General features: G+C 35.7%; 2 protein-coding genes across 2 annotated transcripts; both read right to left on the reverse strand.

Moving 5' to 3' along the window:
• Window positions 1-6,070: 6,070 nt before the first annotated feature.
• LOC139898147 (uncharacterized) lies at window positions 6,071-9,023 on the reverse strand. Its single transcript, XM_071880865.1, has one exon. The coding sequence runs from the start codon at window positions 8,536-8,538 to the stop codon at window positions 6,643-6,645; it is 1,896 nt and encodes a 631-aa protein (XP_071736966.1). The 5' UTR covers window positions 8,539-9,023; the 3' UTR covers window positions 6,071-6,642.
• A 2,159-nt stretch (window positions 9,024-11,182) lies between these two features.
• LOC139898148 (uncharacterized) lies at window positions 11,183-16,507 on the reverse strand. Its single transcript, XM_071880866.1, has 6 exons — window positions 16,346-16,507; window positions 15,689-15,853; window positions 15,517-15,575; window positions 13,395-14,960; window positions 12,611-12,767; window positions 11,183-11,907 (listed from the first exon to the last, which is right to left on the reverse strand). The coding sequence occupies exons 2-6, from the start codon at window positions 15,789-15,791 to the stop codon at window positions 11,303-11,305; spliced, it is 2,490 nt and encodes an 829-aa protein (XP_071736967.1). The 5' UTR covers window positions 15,792-15,853; window positions 16,346-16,507; the 3' UTR covers window positions 11,183-11,302.
• Between the last annotated feature and the right edge of the window lie 225 nt (window positions 16,508-16,732).

Here is a 16,732-nt window from a genome sequence, read left to right on the forward strand (position 1 = left end):
ACTAAAATGACATCAATCATGATGGTTTTATTCTCAGTTGATAGTTCTATAGAGTTCACGTGTCTAAGGCAGATATTATTGGAGTCCAAATGTTGTGACAAAATTTTCTAGCAATAAAGTTTCTATTGGCACCGGTGTCAGTAGGATATAAACATTATGATTATTGAGTAAGAACGTATTCTTGATGAACTTCATTGAAGTTGATGTTGAAAGCAGGGTGAGTTATGATACTTGTCCCACATTGGTTTTAATCAGTTTTAATCAATCTTTACAGATTATCAGACTTGATGAACTTCCTTTAGCCAATTAGTACAGATTATCCAATCTTTACAGACTCTTCAGTTTTAATCAACAAACAGACATGTCATTTGACCAAGCTTATATCTCATGGAAAAACACGTTTTTAGAAGTTAGAATACAATGAAATACATCAAGAAACATATAAACTTACATATTCCAGAAGATCAAAGCCTCAATCAATTTCTAGTTTACTCTAGGTAATTTTGTTTAACTTTGAAAACAGATTCAGCTCACTTAAAAACACGAATCTTCGTTTTGACATAACGGAAGCATTACAAAAGCTTTTGACACAAATCTTGAGTCTAACATGCATGATTTTTCACAAGTATTACAGTGGTACACTTTTAATTAGCCAAATCATAAAGCACACAACTCAGAAAATTCGGATTACAAGCATAACCTAGTCAAAACTTCGATTTAGCATATCTTGAGCATACGATAACGAAATTAAGAGAAATCAAAGTCCAAAATTAATAACTTTTCGAGATCTAATCATCTAAACAAATTATAAGATCAGTTCATAAGTCAATTTTATCAGATCCTCAAGATAAAAATTCGTTTTTCATGCAAACAACATCAATCGAGCAATCAAACGATAAACGACAACACTAAACATCATTAATTGAGCACTAGACTTGATTACACTATGAAATTGAACAAAAAACTTATCTAGAGAAATTAGGATTATGAATTATACCTTAAAAACACAATCAATTGATACTAGCATGTAAAGGACGACCAAAGCAATCACTTTCGTGTTGAAGGCTTAATCAATTGAGAAATTTTGATGGGTGTTCTTGGGTGCTTGAGAATGTCGACTTGTATGGGGGTTTGGGGGCTGAGATGGGTCGTGATTGGGGTAGAGGAGGGAGTATGTACTTGTTATTTTGTTTAATTAGGTTTAAGTAGTAAGTTAGAGCCTAATTAAATGAGCTATTGGACCAAATTAGCAAGCATGGGCCAAAACAAGAAAAACAAGGGGAGGAGGGAAAGGGTTCGACCAATGGGCCCACTTAGGGTGGGTCTCGGGCTCATTTTGTTTAATTCCTGGTACGCGCGTGGTCCGTTTCGAGTGCCGTTAACCGTACCAGTCTCCGAAACGTTAACCGGTCGTTGAAACGCAATCCACCGGGTTTAACTTATTAATTAAATAATAAATTAAATAAGTTCTTCGTAAAGTCAATAATTATTAAAAATAATTATTTTGTCGTTTTTCTGAGTTCCGTAAACTGAAAAGCTTTTTAGGCGATTAACTTAATCGTAACGTTTTCTAGTTATTTCGCTATCCGAAACAAGTTCAATAATTAATATAACATATTAATTCAAGTAATCCACTAGGATCAAGTATGCATTTAATTCTGTTAAATACACAAAGTTTAAGTAATCACCGTTAAATACTTAACGGACAAGTAACGATAGTAAACGGAAAAAGTAGGGTTGTTACATGTAATTATTAAAACAAATTAAAATTAATAAAACACACTCTACTAAAATTAATAAAATAAAATGATTAAAATAATTGAAAAAGTCCTAAAATAGAAAATTACATTATTAAAAAGTCCTAAAATTACTTTAATTGTTAAAAAGTCCTACAAATACAATAATTAATAACTAGTTATCAATACGACAGAAATTTGGTGCAAGATGTCATACATGTTCGGTTAGGTCCTCACGAAGTTGATTATTCTCTATCGCGTACTTTCCTATCTCGAGTTGCACGATCAGTATTTCGATTCCTAACCAAAGCATGTTGGTTTTCTTGGATCTGTTAGAAGCTCTTCGTCGAGTGAAGATATAGAGAAACCGTTATCCTCTTGGATCTTATTGTGCACTATTACATAAGTGTATAAGATTCAGCACAGTTTCTTCGCTTTTCAAGATCGTTCAGGCACATGTAATATATTGAATCTACCTTGAAGAACACTGAATGTCCGCTCCACATCATTTCGTGCTCTTTCTTGATACCGTTTAAACTTTGCACGTGACTCGTCAATTGGGGATGAAAATGCCCTCATAAGAGTAGCTCAATCCGGGTAAATACCATGAGCGAGATACTAACCATGTGTGTAGTCATGACATTTACAGTAAATGGTGCAGGTGGAGCAGTGTCGTTCTTGATAGAATCAAACAATGGTTAACGGTTTAAAACATTAATGTCATTGCTGGAACCTGTAATGCCAAAAAACGCATGTCATACCCACATATAATACGAAGCAACAGCTTCGAGTATGAAAGACTTTGGATGGAGTAATTAGCAACTTGGAATTAATCATTCGGGACTTTGGATGGAGTAATCAATCGGTACTTTGAAGGGAGTAATTGGCAAATTGGGATTAATTGGGGATAAATCGGATTTTACTTTTTATACATTAAATAATACATTTTAAAATTATATGTGTAAATATACATGAAAACCATAAACATATACATATATTCTAACATAAATGTCTAAAAATATAAACATAATTCTTCATTTGTTCATAAACTCAAAAACTATAGTTTAAATTCATATTAAAATTCAAATGTTGACCAATTTTGACTTTGACCAACAAATCTTATTTTGATCCATTAACCGTCGTTGACCGATTAATTAAACAGATTTTCGAAAATCAGTTTAGTCTGTCCTAAAAAGGGAGTATCCGAGATCAATTGGTAGTATTCGGGGTTTTTACAACAATGCTCTTAACAATTGTACATAAACAAGGCTCATATATGTGATTAAACATAAGGCTATTAAGCTTGTATCGCTGCAAAACCTACCCCGAATACGTTTGAGGAGAACACAAAAAGCTAAGGCAAACTGTTATGGACAAGAGATTCTTTGACAACAAAGATATATGTATCGTGTCTATATTATGTAGGTTGCAAATACTACATGCCACTCTGTTGTATCAGTTATGTAACTGTCTGATCATCAAACGAGACATCAATATCATGATGCATGATACTAGGCATGGCAAAGTAAACCCAAACTCTTCAAAATATGTCTAATGGGTTTCTCCAAGACCCATATGGGCCTTAGATAAATAAAAGGAATGGGTCCACTGGGTTTGAATCAATAAAGCATAATAAATATTAACGGGTCCAACGGGTCTTGTATATGGGTCTAACGGGTCTTGTGTTTTAGTTTCAATTTTCAATTTTGTGTTTTGATTTCAATTTTCAGTTTCGCGTCTCAGTTTCCAATCTCACGTTTCAGTTTCACTTTCGCGTTTCAGTTTCAAATTTCAGTTTTCAGTTTCGGGTCTCTGTTTCGTGTTTCAGTTTTAGTTTTAGTTTCCAGTTTTGCGTTTCAGTTTTGCGTTTCCGTTTCAATCTTCAATTTCGCGTTTCATTTTCAATTTTGCATTTCAGCTTCCACTTTCGCATTTCAGTTTCAGCTTTGCGTTTAAGTTTCGAGTTTCGGTTTTGCGTTTCAGTTTTCCGTTTTGCGTTTCAGTTCCGCGTTTTGGCTTCAGTTTTCAGTTTCACGTTTTATTTTTTTCTAAAGTAATAAAAATAATTATAAATAATCTACAAAGTTATTATAAAAAAAAAAAAAATAAGACAAAATATAAAATAAAAAAGAGGTAAAAAAAAACAAAGAATATATAATTCTAGAATTTTATAATAAAAACTAGGTTTCGAGCCGACCCAACCCATTTGGACCCGACCCGTTTGAAATTGAGACCCGTTCGACCCATGACCCATTTTGACCAAAACCTGTTTGGGTCTCGACCCAACCCGACCCGTTTTCCAGACATAGTCAAAACAATGTCAGTAAGTTTTTGGCCACCAGGAGGCTCGTGTTTGGAATGTGAGAACGCAGTTGACTGTATGCAACGAACTGGAAAATAGTGATTAGGAAAGTCTGCCAGAGGAAGGTGCTGAAAGTTTGTGTTCCTGTAAACGGGCACCTAGCTAGCTGCATAAGGCCATCAAAGTGGGTTTTCTTGTCCGATGGTTGACCCGGAGATTCGGATTCATACACGGATTTCTTAATAGGGGAAGTAAACGTAAACGACACAACATCCATACTATTTTTCCTATCAACAGACTCCCAATTTTAAGATCCATCTATATCTATAGTGATTATATTACATTTTACAGACCTTTCTTTTTCCTTCATCGGTAATTTGTTAGTAGTAGTAGTACCATCAAAATTGATATCACCATCAGTTGGCCTTTTCTTGCCAGATATCACTAATCAGATAACCAAATAAGAAAACAAATAAAGAATATGAACTCCCTAAATCAAGTAGAAGCCAGTAATATACATCTTTTAAACAATTAATAAATTAGTTTTTTTTTTTTTTTTGAAAGGCAAGATAATATTATATTATATGAAAACACTTTACATAGCAAGGCTATGACCCATTACAATGGGCCAAACCAAGAGTCACGATTTACAAAGGGTGCTAAGATTGCACCAACACAAAGACTAACTATTTAAGTATATATGGGGGTTCACGAGCCAATCAAGCCACTCAATACACTTCCCTTTGATCCGGTGAGAGATCCACTCGAAAGACTTCACTTGGATTTCGCTAACTAATACCGGAGCAATCGAACAAGAGTTGTTGAAAACTAACTTATTACGATTCTTCCATAGGTAATACACGCATACCCACGCCACCGCTTGCCAAATTTTCAATCCAAGCGACGACATGTCATTAGCACATTTACCCTGTAGACGTTCCGCGAACGATATACTTGAATTAGAGCTGAGATTCCACCACTTACATACCCGAGACCACACATCCAAAGCGAATTTACACTCAACCAACAAGTGATCAACCGTTTCAATCCCATCATCGCACATGAGACATCGAACACTATGAAGATCAATGCCCCTTTTGTCGAGCTCGGTACGGACTGGGATTCTCTTCTTCAATGCTCTCCAAACAAAAATCTCAATCTTTTTCGGAACAAGGTTATTTCTCAAAGTTGCATTTGCTATTTGACAATTATTGCCGAGTAGTTTAGCATCGATGATTCCTGATAACTCGAATTAAATTGATGATTTCTCGAAGTTCATCCAGCGTACGCCCAGTTGGAGCACGAGCCCATTCCCACGCAAACTCAAATGGGCAGCCCCCTGTTGAAGGAATTGGATCAGGCTGATCTGGAGCTGCTGTTGATTGAAAATCGTACCGAAAATCGCCACCCGCATTAACTGTTGCTGCTGTCGTTGAAGTATGTTCTGACCGAGAGCTGTCACCTGAATGATGTGCTGTCACTGTTGCCGAAATAACCCTCGAACCAGGACTGTTTGCTGAAATAGGTACAATGCGATCTCTAACAGTTGCCTCCTTGTTTGCTTCAAGCATATAAATCCTAGGGAACATGTTCTTGAAACAGTCCGAACCACACCAAACCTCGTTCCAAAAAGATGTAGATCTTCCATCACCTATCGCCTTCATGAAGGAGTTCTTGAAGGGGACTTGTAGTTCCTCGATTTGATTTCCTGCAAAAATGATGTTATTCCAAATACCCGAGGCCGATAAACGAGCAAGCCCGTCGCCCGACCTCAAGCCACCGTCAATTCCATAAATACTTCGAATGATTTTGGTCCAAAAGCTATTGGCTTCGGTATTAAACCTCCACCACCACTTGCCCAAAAGAGCAAGATTTTTGCTCTTTAAAGACCCCACATTTAACCCCCCACCCTTGTAAGATAAGCAAACATTATCCCATTTGATCCAAGAAATTTTAGAACCCGAAAGATCACCACCCCCCCCCCCCCCCCCCCCCCCCCCCCCCCCCCCAAAACAAAAAAGATACTCCTCACACTCTCAAGCAACTTAAGCACACAATGCGGGGCTCGAAAAAGCGCAAAGTAATACAAGGGAAGACTATTTAAGACCGATTTCAGGAGGACCAATCTTCCACCAAATGAAAGCGTTCTCATTTTCCATTCCGAAAGTCTTTTCTTGAACTTAACAATCACCGGGGCCCAGTCACCAACTTTCTTCATTTTAGCACCAATTAGTTTTTACACATGAACTTTGCAAACTCGGACTGCCACGACATAATATATTATATTGACTTCTTGTATCTTAAAAAGTTTCGTTCTGCCTCCTAAGTCCCAACTCAATCATCATATTTCATAACATATTTATATATATTGTCCACCATAGTTAATTAACAATACGTTCATAATTAATAGAACTTTGCTTCTTGATAATTTAGAACATTGAAGAAATTACATACATACAAAGAACATGGTTAGCTACACATCATCCAACCACGACAAATATAATAATACTTAGAAGTTGTGAACTGAGTGAGTAACATTATCCAATGACCTTTACCAATCATTTTCCTGGCCAAATGCTCCTAACGAGGTTATCACTGATGAGGTTATTCGTAAGTTTCCATCAAGTATTTTGGCACTAGCCGACGCATCAACTCAAGCAACGTATTCTTCAAAGACCCATTTGCTATATGATTCACTAACAGTGTTAAGGTTGTAACATCAAGTGAGTAACTTCTTCCTTCCATTTCATGTAAAAGCATCTCTACATCATCATAGTATTGATTTTTTAGATATCCTTGGAGAAGAACGTTGTATGTAACATCATCCGGCACGCAACCACTCTTGCCCATTTTTAGAAACAACTTCTTTGCATCAGTTGGTAGACCTTCCTTACAAAGAGAACTAATTATCACATTATACGTTTGAATATCAAATTTCAAACCTTTATTATTTAGGTCCTCAAAAAGAAACTTTGTGATATCAAACTTCTCACATTGGCTTGCACCATCAATCAGGATGTTATACACAACAATACTTGAATTGAGCTTGCTATTACCCAATAACTTGAACAAAGAGAATGCGTCTTCAACCCGATTGTTGCTGCAAAGACCCTTTAAGATTATTCCATAAGTTAAATCATCAACAAAATGACCATGTGCAAGCATCTCATCAAAGAGTGTGCGAGCAGCCGAACAACGCCCAACGCCAAACAATCCTTGTATCATGGTGCTGTAACTGACTTTATCACGTTTCAAACCTACTCTTTCCATTTCAGAAAACATATTCATAGCTTTGTCTATCATCATATTCTTACAATACCCATTTATTAAGCTATTATAAGTGACAACATCAGGGACCAGACGGTTAAGTGTCATTGAATCAAAAGCCTTTTTTGCTTTGCTCATTTCACCTCGTAAACAGTAACCATCAATAAGTGAATTGTATGTTACTACGTTAGGAATCTTTCCTCTCTCAAACATAATGTTTATTACAGATTGTGCTTCATCTACTTTACCATCTTTGCATAATGCATCCACTAATATATTGTAGGTTCGCACATTTAAAGAGATTCTTTCATCCTCCATTTCTTTTAGTATGTTACAAACGTCATCCCAACAACCTAAGTTACAAAGACCATGGATTAAAGAGGTGTATGTGATGACATCTGGTAAAATCCCTTTGTGAAACACCATCTCTTTGAAAAGATCAAAAGCATCATCAATCATTTTGTCTTTGCAAAGACTGTCAATTATGGTGTTATATGCAACGACACCAGCTTTATGACCTCTTTCATTCATTAGCCTAATCAAAGCAATAGCAGTAACATTGTTTCCAATCTTACAAAGTCCCTTAATCATTGTGCTATACATAACTACATCAGGCTCACAAAGATTCTGTTTAATAAGCTTTTTGAAGAATATCTCAGCTTTATAAATCCTATCTTCTATAACAAGTCCATTTAAGAGCGTACTATAAATAAACACATTTGGCACAATGGCTTGTCTGAAGCAAATACCTAGAAGTGCAAAACCGTCATTGGTACGGTGCAAGTGGCAACAACACTTGATTGAGATACTAATAGTGTATTTATCAAGTGGTAGACCAATTGAACACATGTGTTTGAAAAGATCAAGTGAAGCAGAAAAATGTTTCATTCTGGTGACAGCAGTCAACAACTGAGTGAATTTAACCACAGATGGCAGAGGTATTCTCTGAGTCATTTCATCAAACAGTTTGTAAGCATCATTCAAGTTGGTAACTTTTTGATACAGAGATAGAGGGCGATCATCACAATCATAATCATTATGAATTGAAGAAGAATTGGAGTGGAGAGAAGCTGCTAAAAATGTACTACGAGGAGGAGGGTCAAATCGAAGACCTAATTGAAGGGGATATGAAAAAGGGGTTTCAAAGAAAATGTTGGTAGCAGAAAGATTACCTTTGAACTTTAAGAAAGAATTAAGAGCAGAAGCAACATGATTTCTGCGATTCATCGCCATTTCCTGGAGAAGAACCTGAGCTCAACTACCTTTGAGCTAGAAACTCGTCTACTCTCCTAAAAGTTTGGTTACCTTTATTCTTCACTGCTCACACTTTTTATTTTTATTTTATTTTTTTGCAAAAAGACACGAATGAAATTGATGAGGACTGAGGAGCCAGCTATCAAAATAATACTGAGTACGAGTACTAAATAATGGCCTGCATCACTTCAAGTATATAACCTGGCACTAAGGTTATAATATTAGAAATATGTCTAATATTTCCTTAGTCAACACATGCTAACATGTCTATGCCGATACACATGTTTTAAAAGAAGATGTTTAATATTTCTAATATTAGTGTTACTGATGCGGGGGTACTTACAAGGGGGCTACTAAGGTTTTAAATGAATCATCTGTTGTTATTGAACCTGAATCTTTTAAATGTGATGGAATTCTTCCTCTTAACGATTGTATGAATATCAAATTTGGTTCCTTCGATGGTTCAGTGACTTCATGTTTGAATCCGAATTCTGTTGAAAGAATTGATGTAGGGCAAGATGGTGATACACAGAATGTCGATTCTGTTGGGCAAGGCCCTGCTGTTATGGTTGTTGAAAGTGGGCCGGCTGTTGGGCCTGGAAAGGACCCAGATTTTGCAGTTTCCACCGAGGCTACTGCTATTAATTCTGATCCAAATTCTACTACTGTTGGGCCTATTGCGACTGTTAGTTTTCGTGATCCGGATTTTGACTCAGGTTATGCTGGGCCGATAATTGAGCCTGGACTGGACCAATATCCTGCTGAAGCAGTTGTTCGTTTTCCATATTCAGTATCAAACGAAGACAATCTAACATTTGCGGAAAGTTGTTGCAATTGAAATAGGAGAAGAGGATAAAGAAAGAAGAATTGTTGGCTACACGAATTTCGAGATCGAGAAAAAAGGTGAACGAGGCGTCCACTTCCGGTTCTTATAAGCTCAAAGACAACATTGAAGATTTGGATTACGGGGAAGCAATTCAAAATTTATTTTTAGGAGGCTTGGAAGTTAAGAGGGGCGTTTCAACGGATGCGGTTAACAAAGGCGGTTCTTCGGTAATTGGGAATTGTAGAATGTCCAAAGAGGCTTTCACGGCTTTTGACGAAATGATGACGAACATGGCCAAGGAGAGTGAACCGGTTAAGGTTTCTCGCGAGATTCCTAGCACGACGATCAAAAACAAATATCAGCAAAAGAAAAAAGGAAAATTGGTTCAGGGCGCCGAGATGGAAAAATTCGGAGTATATATCAAAGATATTTAACCTTGTTATTCTCGGCATCGTGTCTTTTTGTGTCTGTCATTTTTTATTTCGGTGTCATTGTTAGTTTGGTACTAGGTTCATAGCGTTGGTTTCATTTCGGTTTGTAGTTACTCTAATTTGCTTCAGATTTTGTTTAGGTTCGTTTAAGATGAGGCTCGGTATCGGTATAGATAGTTTGTAAGGTTGCCGATTTCTAAGTTCGAGCTTCTCTCATTGTATCATTTGTTGAAGACGTTTTCTTTGTGAAAACATTTTTGTTTTTATTACAATTTTCGTTATTTTCGTCAAAAAAATAAAATAAATAAATAAATAAAAAAAACCTGGCACAATTATTATTCAAATTTGTTGGATATAATTTTATTTTATTTGTGACAAGTTTACTAAGAAAAAAAATGGTAATGTGATCAAGCGTATTTCCGTCTGCCGTTAACGAGATGGCTCCCGTCAATAATATTGAGTGCGGAGATTGATTTGAGTGAGATGTTTGCGATTAGTGTTCGCTCTCCGGTCTAGATTACGTGAATAAACCAGCTGGAGATGGGGATCTTAAAGGGGTGACGTAGAGCTAATCTGGATGTACTTGACTCTAATGTGGACCGAGTGACTGACTTGATAGGTGAGTAGTGAGAGAATACTTCTAGAGAGAAGGTATCAAGTGTGCTTACTGCCGGTTAACGGGCTTGCGTATGCACACTGCCGGTTGACGGGCTTGCGTATGCACACTGCCGGTTGACGGGCTCACGTGTGCTTACTGCCGGTTAACGGGCTTGCGTATACACACTGTCGGGTAACGGGCTTACGTCTACTCCTTGTTGGGTGACATTGGATGACATTAAGTATACATCATCCGACTCCCGTCTGCCGTGGGTACCATTCTTAAGCATTTTTCGTGATTTTACGATTAATCGATAGGAGTATCCGTTACGCGTATCATTATAATAAATAAATATTCCATCTACTATATGTGAATTTTTAGGAATGTAGTCAACACTTTACTGAAAAGTAATTAAATTTTAAAATGAATGTGCAAACCTAAATTTACTTTAAGTGAGTAATGGATAAAGATTCATGTACAAGCTACTCATAAAAAATAAATAAGGTTTCAATATTCAGGCTATCCGAAACATAATTGTATGTTTTCGACCATTTCTTTCCCTGAACATATTTTTGCTAGTGAGGTTTAAAGCTTAGACATGTAGATATTAAAACACCCGTGACCATCTGCAAGTGTTCGAAACATGTAAAATAAATGAATATGATGTACCATATGCATAGTTGGATTTATACTTAAAAACCAAAACAAACACGTAGACTATTCAATAGGTATAATTACAACTAACTATAATTAATAATTAAAACATGTGAAAATGCATTGGAAAGTTTTGGAGGATTTTGACATCAACATATTCGTCAGTGAGCCAAAACCTTTGTTTCATTGCAAGTCCGATTAGAAATAATGAGAAAAATAAATCAAACACATCTTTTAGCAGGATAAAAAATCATCTACTATTTCATCGATCAGCACATTCAAGACGCCATTTTCAATAACCACACCTTCTTCTAAAGATTCACCTTCAAAATCAAACCATTTACCCACTCCACGACTCATATCCATTTCCACCAAATCATCCCCATCCAAATCTTCCATATTTGTCCAACCACGTATCTCTTTATGTATTTCATCTGCCAACAATTCCTTCTTGTTGACCATCGTTGACCATTTTGACCATTCTTCATAGCTGCCACTGAAGGCACGTTCACGCCTATCATCCAAATACAAACTCACACAGTCAAATAATGCCTTCCTTTGTAGCTTCATGAACGGGTCCATATACTTGTACTGGTTCTCAAGTTGATTAAATAGATGGACACTTATGACATTTTGGGTTTGGCCACAAACAAAGTCCTCTAACGCAAGCTTTGCATAGTTTAGGATTTTTTTGATATATTCCAACTCCCATTGTGGGGACCATCTTGCCATCGATGTGAATTCGAATATGGGGTTGGGAATAGATGTGGCAGAATCTTGTAATTCTATCTCTTCTGCTAAAAGTTCCATGTTTCTTGCAGACATATATGGGTTGTTTCCTGTATATATATTAAAAAAAAAAAAAAAAAAAAAAAAAAAAAAAAAAAAAAACAATTCATGTCCTTACATATTGCCAAACTGACATTACATACTGTTTGATACTGTACTAGATTTCAACAATATACAGTGAAGATTGCAAAACGAGTCAGATCAGGTAATTAATAATATTCTGAAGAATGATATAGGAGGTATTTTGCCTTTTAGATAATTCAACTGACCATTCCATTCCATTTACAGGCAAGTATAAGAGAGTGTTTCACTCTGGGTGGAGAAATGACTTGTCTTTATTCTCGGATAGGAGAAGGATTGTCTACATCTCACCTCCCCCATACACCACTCATGTGGTATTGGGTTTTGTTGTTGTTGTTGTTGTTGTTGTTACAGGCAAGTATAACCCAGATTGAACCTTTACTCCATTAGAGGGCCGTTTTGATACCTCAATAATGCACTATGGCAGATACAAGCATTTATCATCAGATATTATAGAAAGCCAATAAGCCATCGTTGGCGTTAATAGTATAAAACCGCTTCATGTTTGATTAGAAACCTGATTTTAGCATAAATTAATGGCCATCTGATGGAAGCAAAGTTCAATTTAGGTTATACTTTTAATAGCATTCTCCTAACGTAACAGAGCCATGTTTTCAAATACACAAGAAACTAGAAACAAAACTACATAATTGAGTATAGTTACTAACTTACCATTGCTTGTTAAGGTAGTTGTGCTGTTGGATGTTATGCAACTATCACCATCCGATACAGAAGGTTCCATACTTGGATTTGAACACTGTTGAAACTGATGTTGTATTCCACCTTCATAGTTTTCACTGTTGCTATTACTTTCTGCAACTTCAACTCCCTGAAAACAGAATAAGATTTATGTAAAGACTTCATTGTTTATATGAGATATTTTCAACAATTGTACATATACAAGGCTCCTATTTGTGTTTAACAAGATCTGGGGTTAGGCCCACTTTGTTGGGCCACAAACTCAAATGAAAAAAAAAAAAAAAAAAATTTATAAAAAAAAAAACAAAAAAAAAAAGAAAAAAAAAGAAGGATATGTTGTAAAAAAAAATGTGAACATGAAAATAAAAAGGGTGGTCAAGTTTAAAATAAAATTGTGCGTAAACAGAAAGTGAATACTAAAATTGTTGAGATATTTTATTGTTTCTTACTAGTTTAACAAAAGACAAAAAAATGAGTTGAAACTTTAGTTTGGGTTTGGAAAAAGGTTGAAATGGGAAAAAAAAGAGGAGGAAAGCTGTGAATAGTATGATGGGCCAGTGGGGTGAGAGTAAGCACTTTTGTCAGTAGTATATAGTGTAATATAATTTAATGCATAGACTATCAAGCTTGTATCGCTGTAAAAACCTACACAAACATGTTTGAGGAGAATGCATAGAGCTAAGGCAAACAGTTAAGAGCAAGAGATTCTTCATATATCGTGTGAATATTATATTATAATATAAGTTTCAAATAATACCTGCCACTCAGGTGTATCAGTTACAAGTATCTGATCAGCTAAAGAGACATCAGAATCATGTTGCATCATACTCTTGTCCTTCTGCACACTGGTATTTGTAGTAGAACCACTACTGATGATGTCACATTCAGACGTCTCAAATAAAGAAGAAATTTCAAAAAGTTTTTGTTCCAATAACATGTTCAAAGCATCACTATCAATCTTAGGTGTTGTAAAAGAAGGAAACTCTGAAGTTCCTGTATCCAGTTGATCATCGTGAAACTTCAGACGACTCTTCACCGATGGTTGACCCGAAGGCTCGGATTCAGAAACTGATTTCTTAATAGGAGAAGTAAATGTGAACGACACAACATCCATACCATTTTTCCTATCAACAGACTCCCAATTTGAAGATCCATCTATACTTGTATTACATTTTACAGACCTTTCTTTTTCTTTTTCCCTCATCAGTAATTTATTATTACTAGTTGCATCAATATTGATATTAGCATCAGTTGACCTTTTCTTGCCAGCTGTCACTAACTGACCTTTTCTAGCCCCAACCACTGAATTCTCAACCGATTTTCTCGACGTCTTAACTTCCCTACATGAACCATTTGTTGAAGTTGTTTTTCTGTTATGCTGATAAGGAACCCTAGGTTTCAAATCTGTACGATCTTTATGTGATGCATCTTTCTTCTTTTGATTGTTTTCTGTTAGTACGTCATGGGTCCCGCTTCTTGTTGATCTGTTGTGCACCCTTTTTTGTGTAGTTTTTTGTTTTTTATCACCATCTTCTTTTTGCTTCATTGCACTCCTACTGTTTCTTGAAGTGGACCCCACTTCTGTTATCTGAATATTCGTCTTTGTATGAGTGGAACCCACAGTTTTAATCTTCTGCTTCAAATTTCCACCAACATTTTGCTTTAAAACCACGATTTCAGTCCGAGATTGACGCTTATCACGAATCTTTGTTCTTTGTTGTGATTCAGGAAGCCTCGATATTCTTTGTGCAGCTTCCAATTTCTCTTTTAGATCCCGAATTCTGATAGGTATTGAAGGCGACCCTAAAGACGGTAATCTTCCATCGACCATTGACTTTGACTTTGACTTTGACTGAGGACTTTGTTCGATTATCTTAGAAGCTGCCTCCATAACATACGAAGGGTTTCTTGAAAGAATATACCCAGGACTTTTAATAGGAGATAACATTCTGTGATGAGAAATAGGTACAGATTTGGCTGATTTTGGAGGTAATACTTCAGTTTGAAATCTTTCAATTGGTCGATTTTGTGACTTTCGAAATCTATCTTCTACTAAGTTTCTAGAATAATCATAACCATCCAACTTATTCCGCATACCATAATCCGAAAAATGATGCTCGGACTCAAAATGTCTAGAAGAATGAGAATCAATAAATGAAGTAAAACCGGGATCAGATGAATCTAAAGTTGGTAAAGAATCTAATCCCATAAGTCTAGCTACAACACCAGGGGCTTTAGTGTCATTTCCTTCATTGTTGACCATTGATGATGCCCAATCGTTTACTGTTAGACTTGGACCGTGCATACTATCATGTAACTTCATCTGTGCATACATTTAAAATCATACACATGTCAATTGTTAATACCTCTTTAAATATGTCCTCGAATCAAGGTTGAAAAAGGCGCGAGACGGTATCGAGACGGTCGGGACCTTAATGGGTTAAGACGGGGGTTCGAGAAGGACGTTGACCAAGACTTTTAAATATATAGATATATAAATGTATACCTATATACCTATATACATATTTTAAAGCAAAAAACTTTTCTTGACTGATTTGTACCTCAAATCACTATCACCATAGATTTATCACAAAATACCAAACTAAAATACGACAAATTTGGTGATTTGACCGACTCTGACCCAACTTTTGACCGATAGTCACCAATTTGTACTTTGACCAAGACGGTCAAGACTTGGACGAGACGGGCTACTCACCAAACCACCACAACGACACGAGACGGGTTCGTTTGCAACCATGGCTCGAATAAATAAGCAGTTTGTGAGTCGATTGTAAATTATTGATTATGCAATATTAATGTGGATAGATAAGTAGTTTGTGTGCACTATTGTGTATGTGCAAGAGCAAAAGTTAATATACCTGCTGAAGCCTTGTGATAGCCAAATTGTCTAAATTTTCTTTTCCGTGTTTCGAACTTTCTGCACAATACCAAACCGTTATACTAAGCTACAGAAAAGTAAGAATATCAGCATTTTCACTGTCAAGTAATAAATATATTAATATCAATATTAATAAATATATAGTAGTGTACCTGGTAAATCCGATTTATTAGAGAAGAGTTTCTTCTTTGATTTAGTATTCCAGTCAAACAACTGAAGAAACCCTCCCTTTGAACTTCGTTTATCAACTTCCATTTTATCATAAATGATGCAAATACAATTCCTCAGAGAGCAAATATAAATCAACAAATACCTACCTGTTACGTAACCACGATTAGGTCAAAAAACAATCCAACATTGCAAAGTTGAAACTATGAATAGACATTATATTAGTACCCCTTTCAATGTAGTATACATCATTGATCCAATACACTCTATCAAAACCCTAACTTTACTAGGGACCAAAATACTCGGACCTAAGTCTAATTACTAACTAAGGCCTGGGCTTTCAGACTATTTCCTTACTTATTTGTACATCAGCAACCAATAATTTACCCTACATTTACATATTTATAGCTTAGATCAGTTCATATAGCTCATTCAGGTGATGAAATAAACACCACATCAAATCAAATTAAACCTAAATTCAAAAAATGAAAATAAATAAAATTAGGGTTAATAACGACAAATCAAAGATGTGATTGAAGTAGACATCAGCTCAGATTTATAATTTCACTTCAACATCATTACTCAATACTACATTATAATGGAACATTCAAAATAAATAAATAAAAATTACAACTACTTACCGAATTGATTATAGTAAATGGAATAATAAGAATTAAGTAGTCTGTGAATCGAAGAATCAGATCACATCCAGAGTATTGTTGCTTTTAAGATGAATTGAAGCGTAAGGATCATAACATTGGGTTTTGATTTTTGAAAGATTTTAGGTTTTTTGAAGCACGAGATAATTAGATATATCAGTAGAAAATAGATAGAGATAGAACGGAGTGTGTAGTTGGTTTGAAAAAATTAAATTGAAAGATCTCGGGAATGGCAACGAGAAGACATGCCCCCCCTCCCTTAATTTTCTGACGTTAAATATTTTTTTTTAATCGAAAAACATAAATTAAAATAGAAGGTACTAAAAATTAAACAAGATATATTAAAAAGTATTGCAAAAGTTACAAATT

Source organism: Rutidosis leptorrhynchoides, chromosome 3 (assembly GCF_046630445.1).
Source record: "Rutidosis leptorrhynchoides isolate AG116_Rl617_1_P2 chromosome 3, CSIRO_AGI_Rlap_v1, whole genome shotgun sequence".
In the NCBI taxonomy this organism is placed as follows: Eukaryota; Viridiplantae; Streptophyta; class Magnoliopsida; order Asterales; family Asteraceae; genus Rutidosis; species Rutidosis leptorrhynchoides.

Excerpts from the sequence above, each read along its gene's own strand:
- LOC139898148 (XM_071880866.1), bottom strand. The coding sequence starts at position 15,791 with ATGGAAGTTGATAAACGAAGTTCAAAGGGAGGGTTTCTTCAGTTGTTT. Across the intron at positions 14,961-15,516 it reads CTATCACAAGGCTTCAGCAG|ATGAAGTTACATGATAGTAT; the intron begins GTATATTAACTT and ends ATGTATGCACAG. Across the intron at positions 11,908-12,610 it reads AACTACCTTAACAAGCAATG|GAAACAACCCATATATGTCT; the intron begins GTAAGTTAGTAA and ends ATATATATACAG.
- LOC139898147 (XM_071880865.1), bottom strand. The coding sequence starts at position 8,538 with ATGGCGATGAATCGCAGAAATCATGTTGCTTCTGCTCTTAATTCTTTC.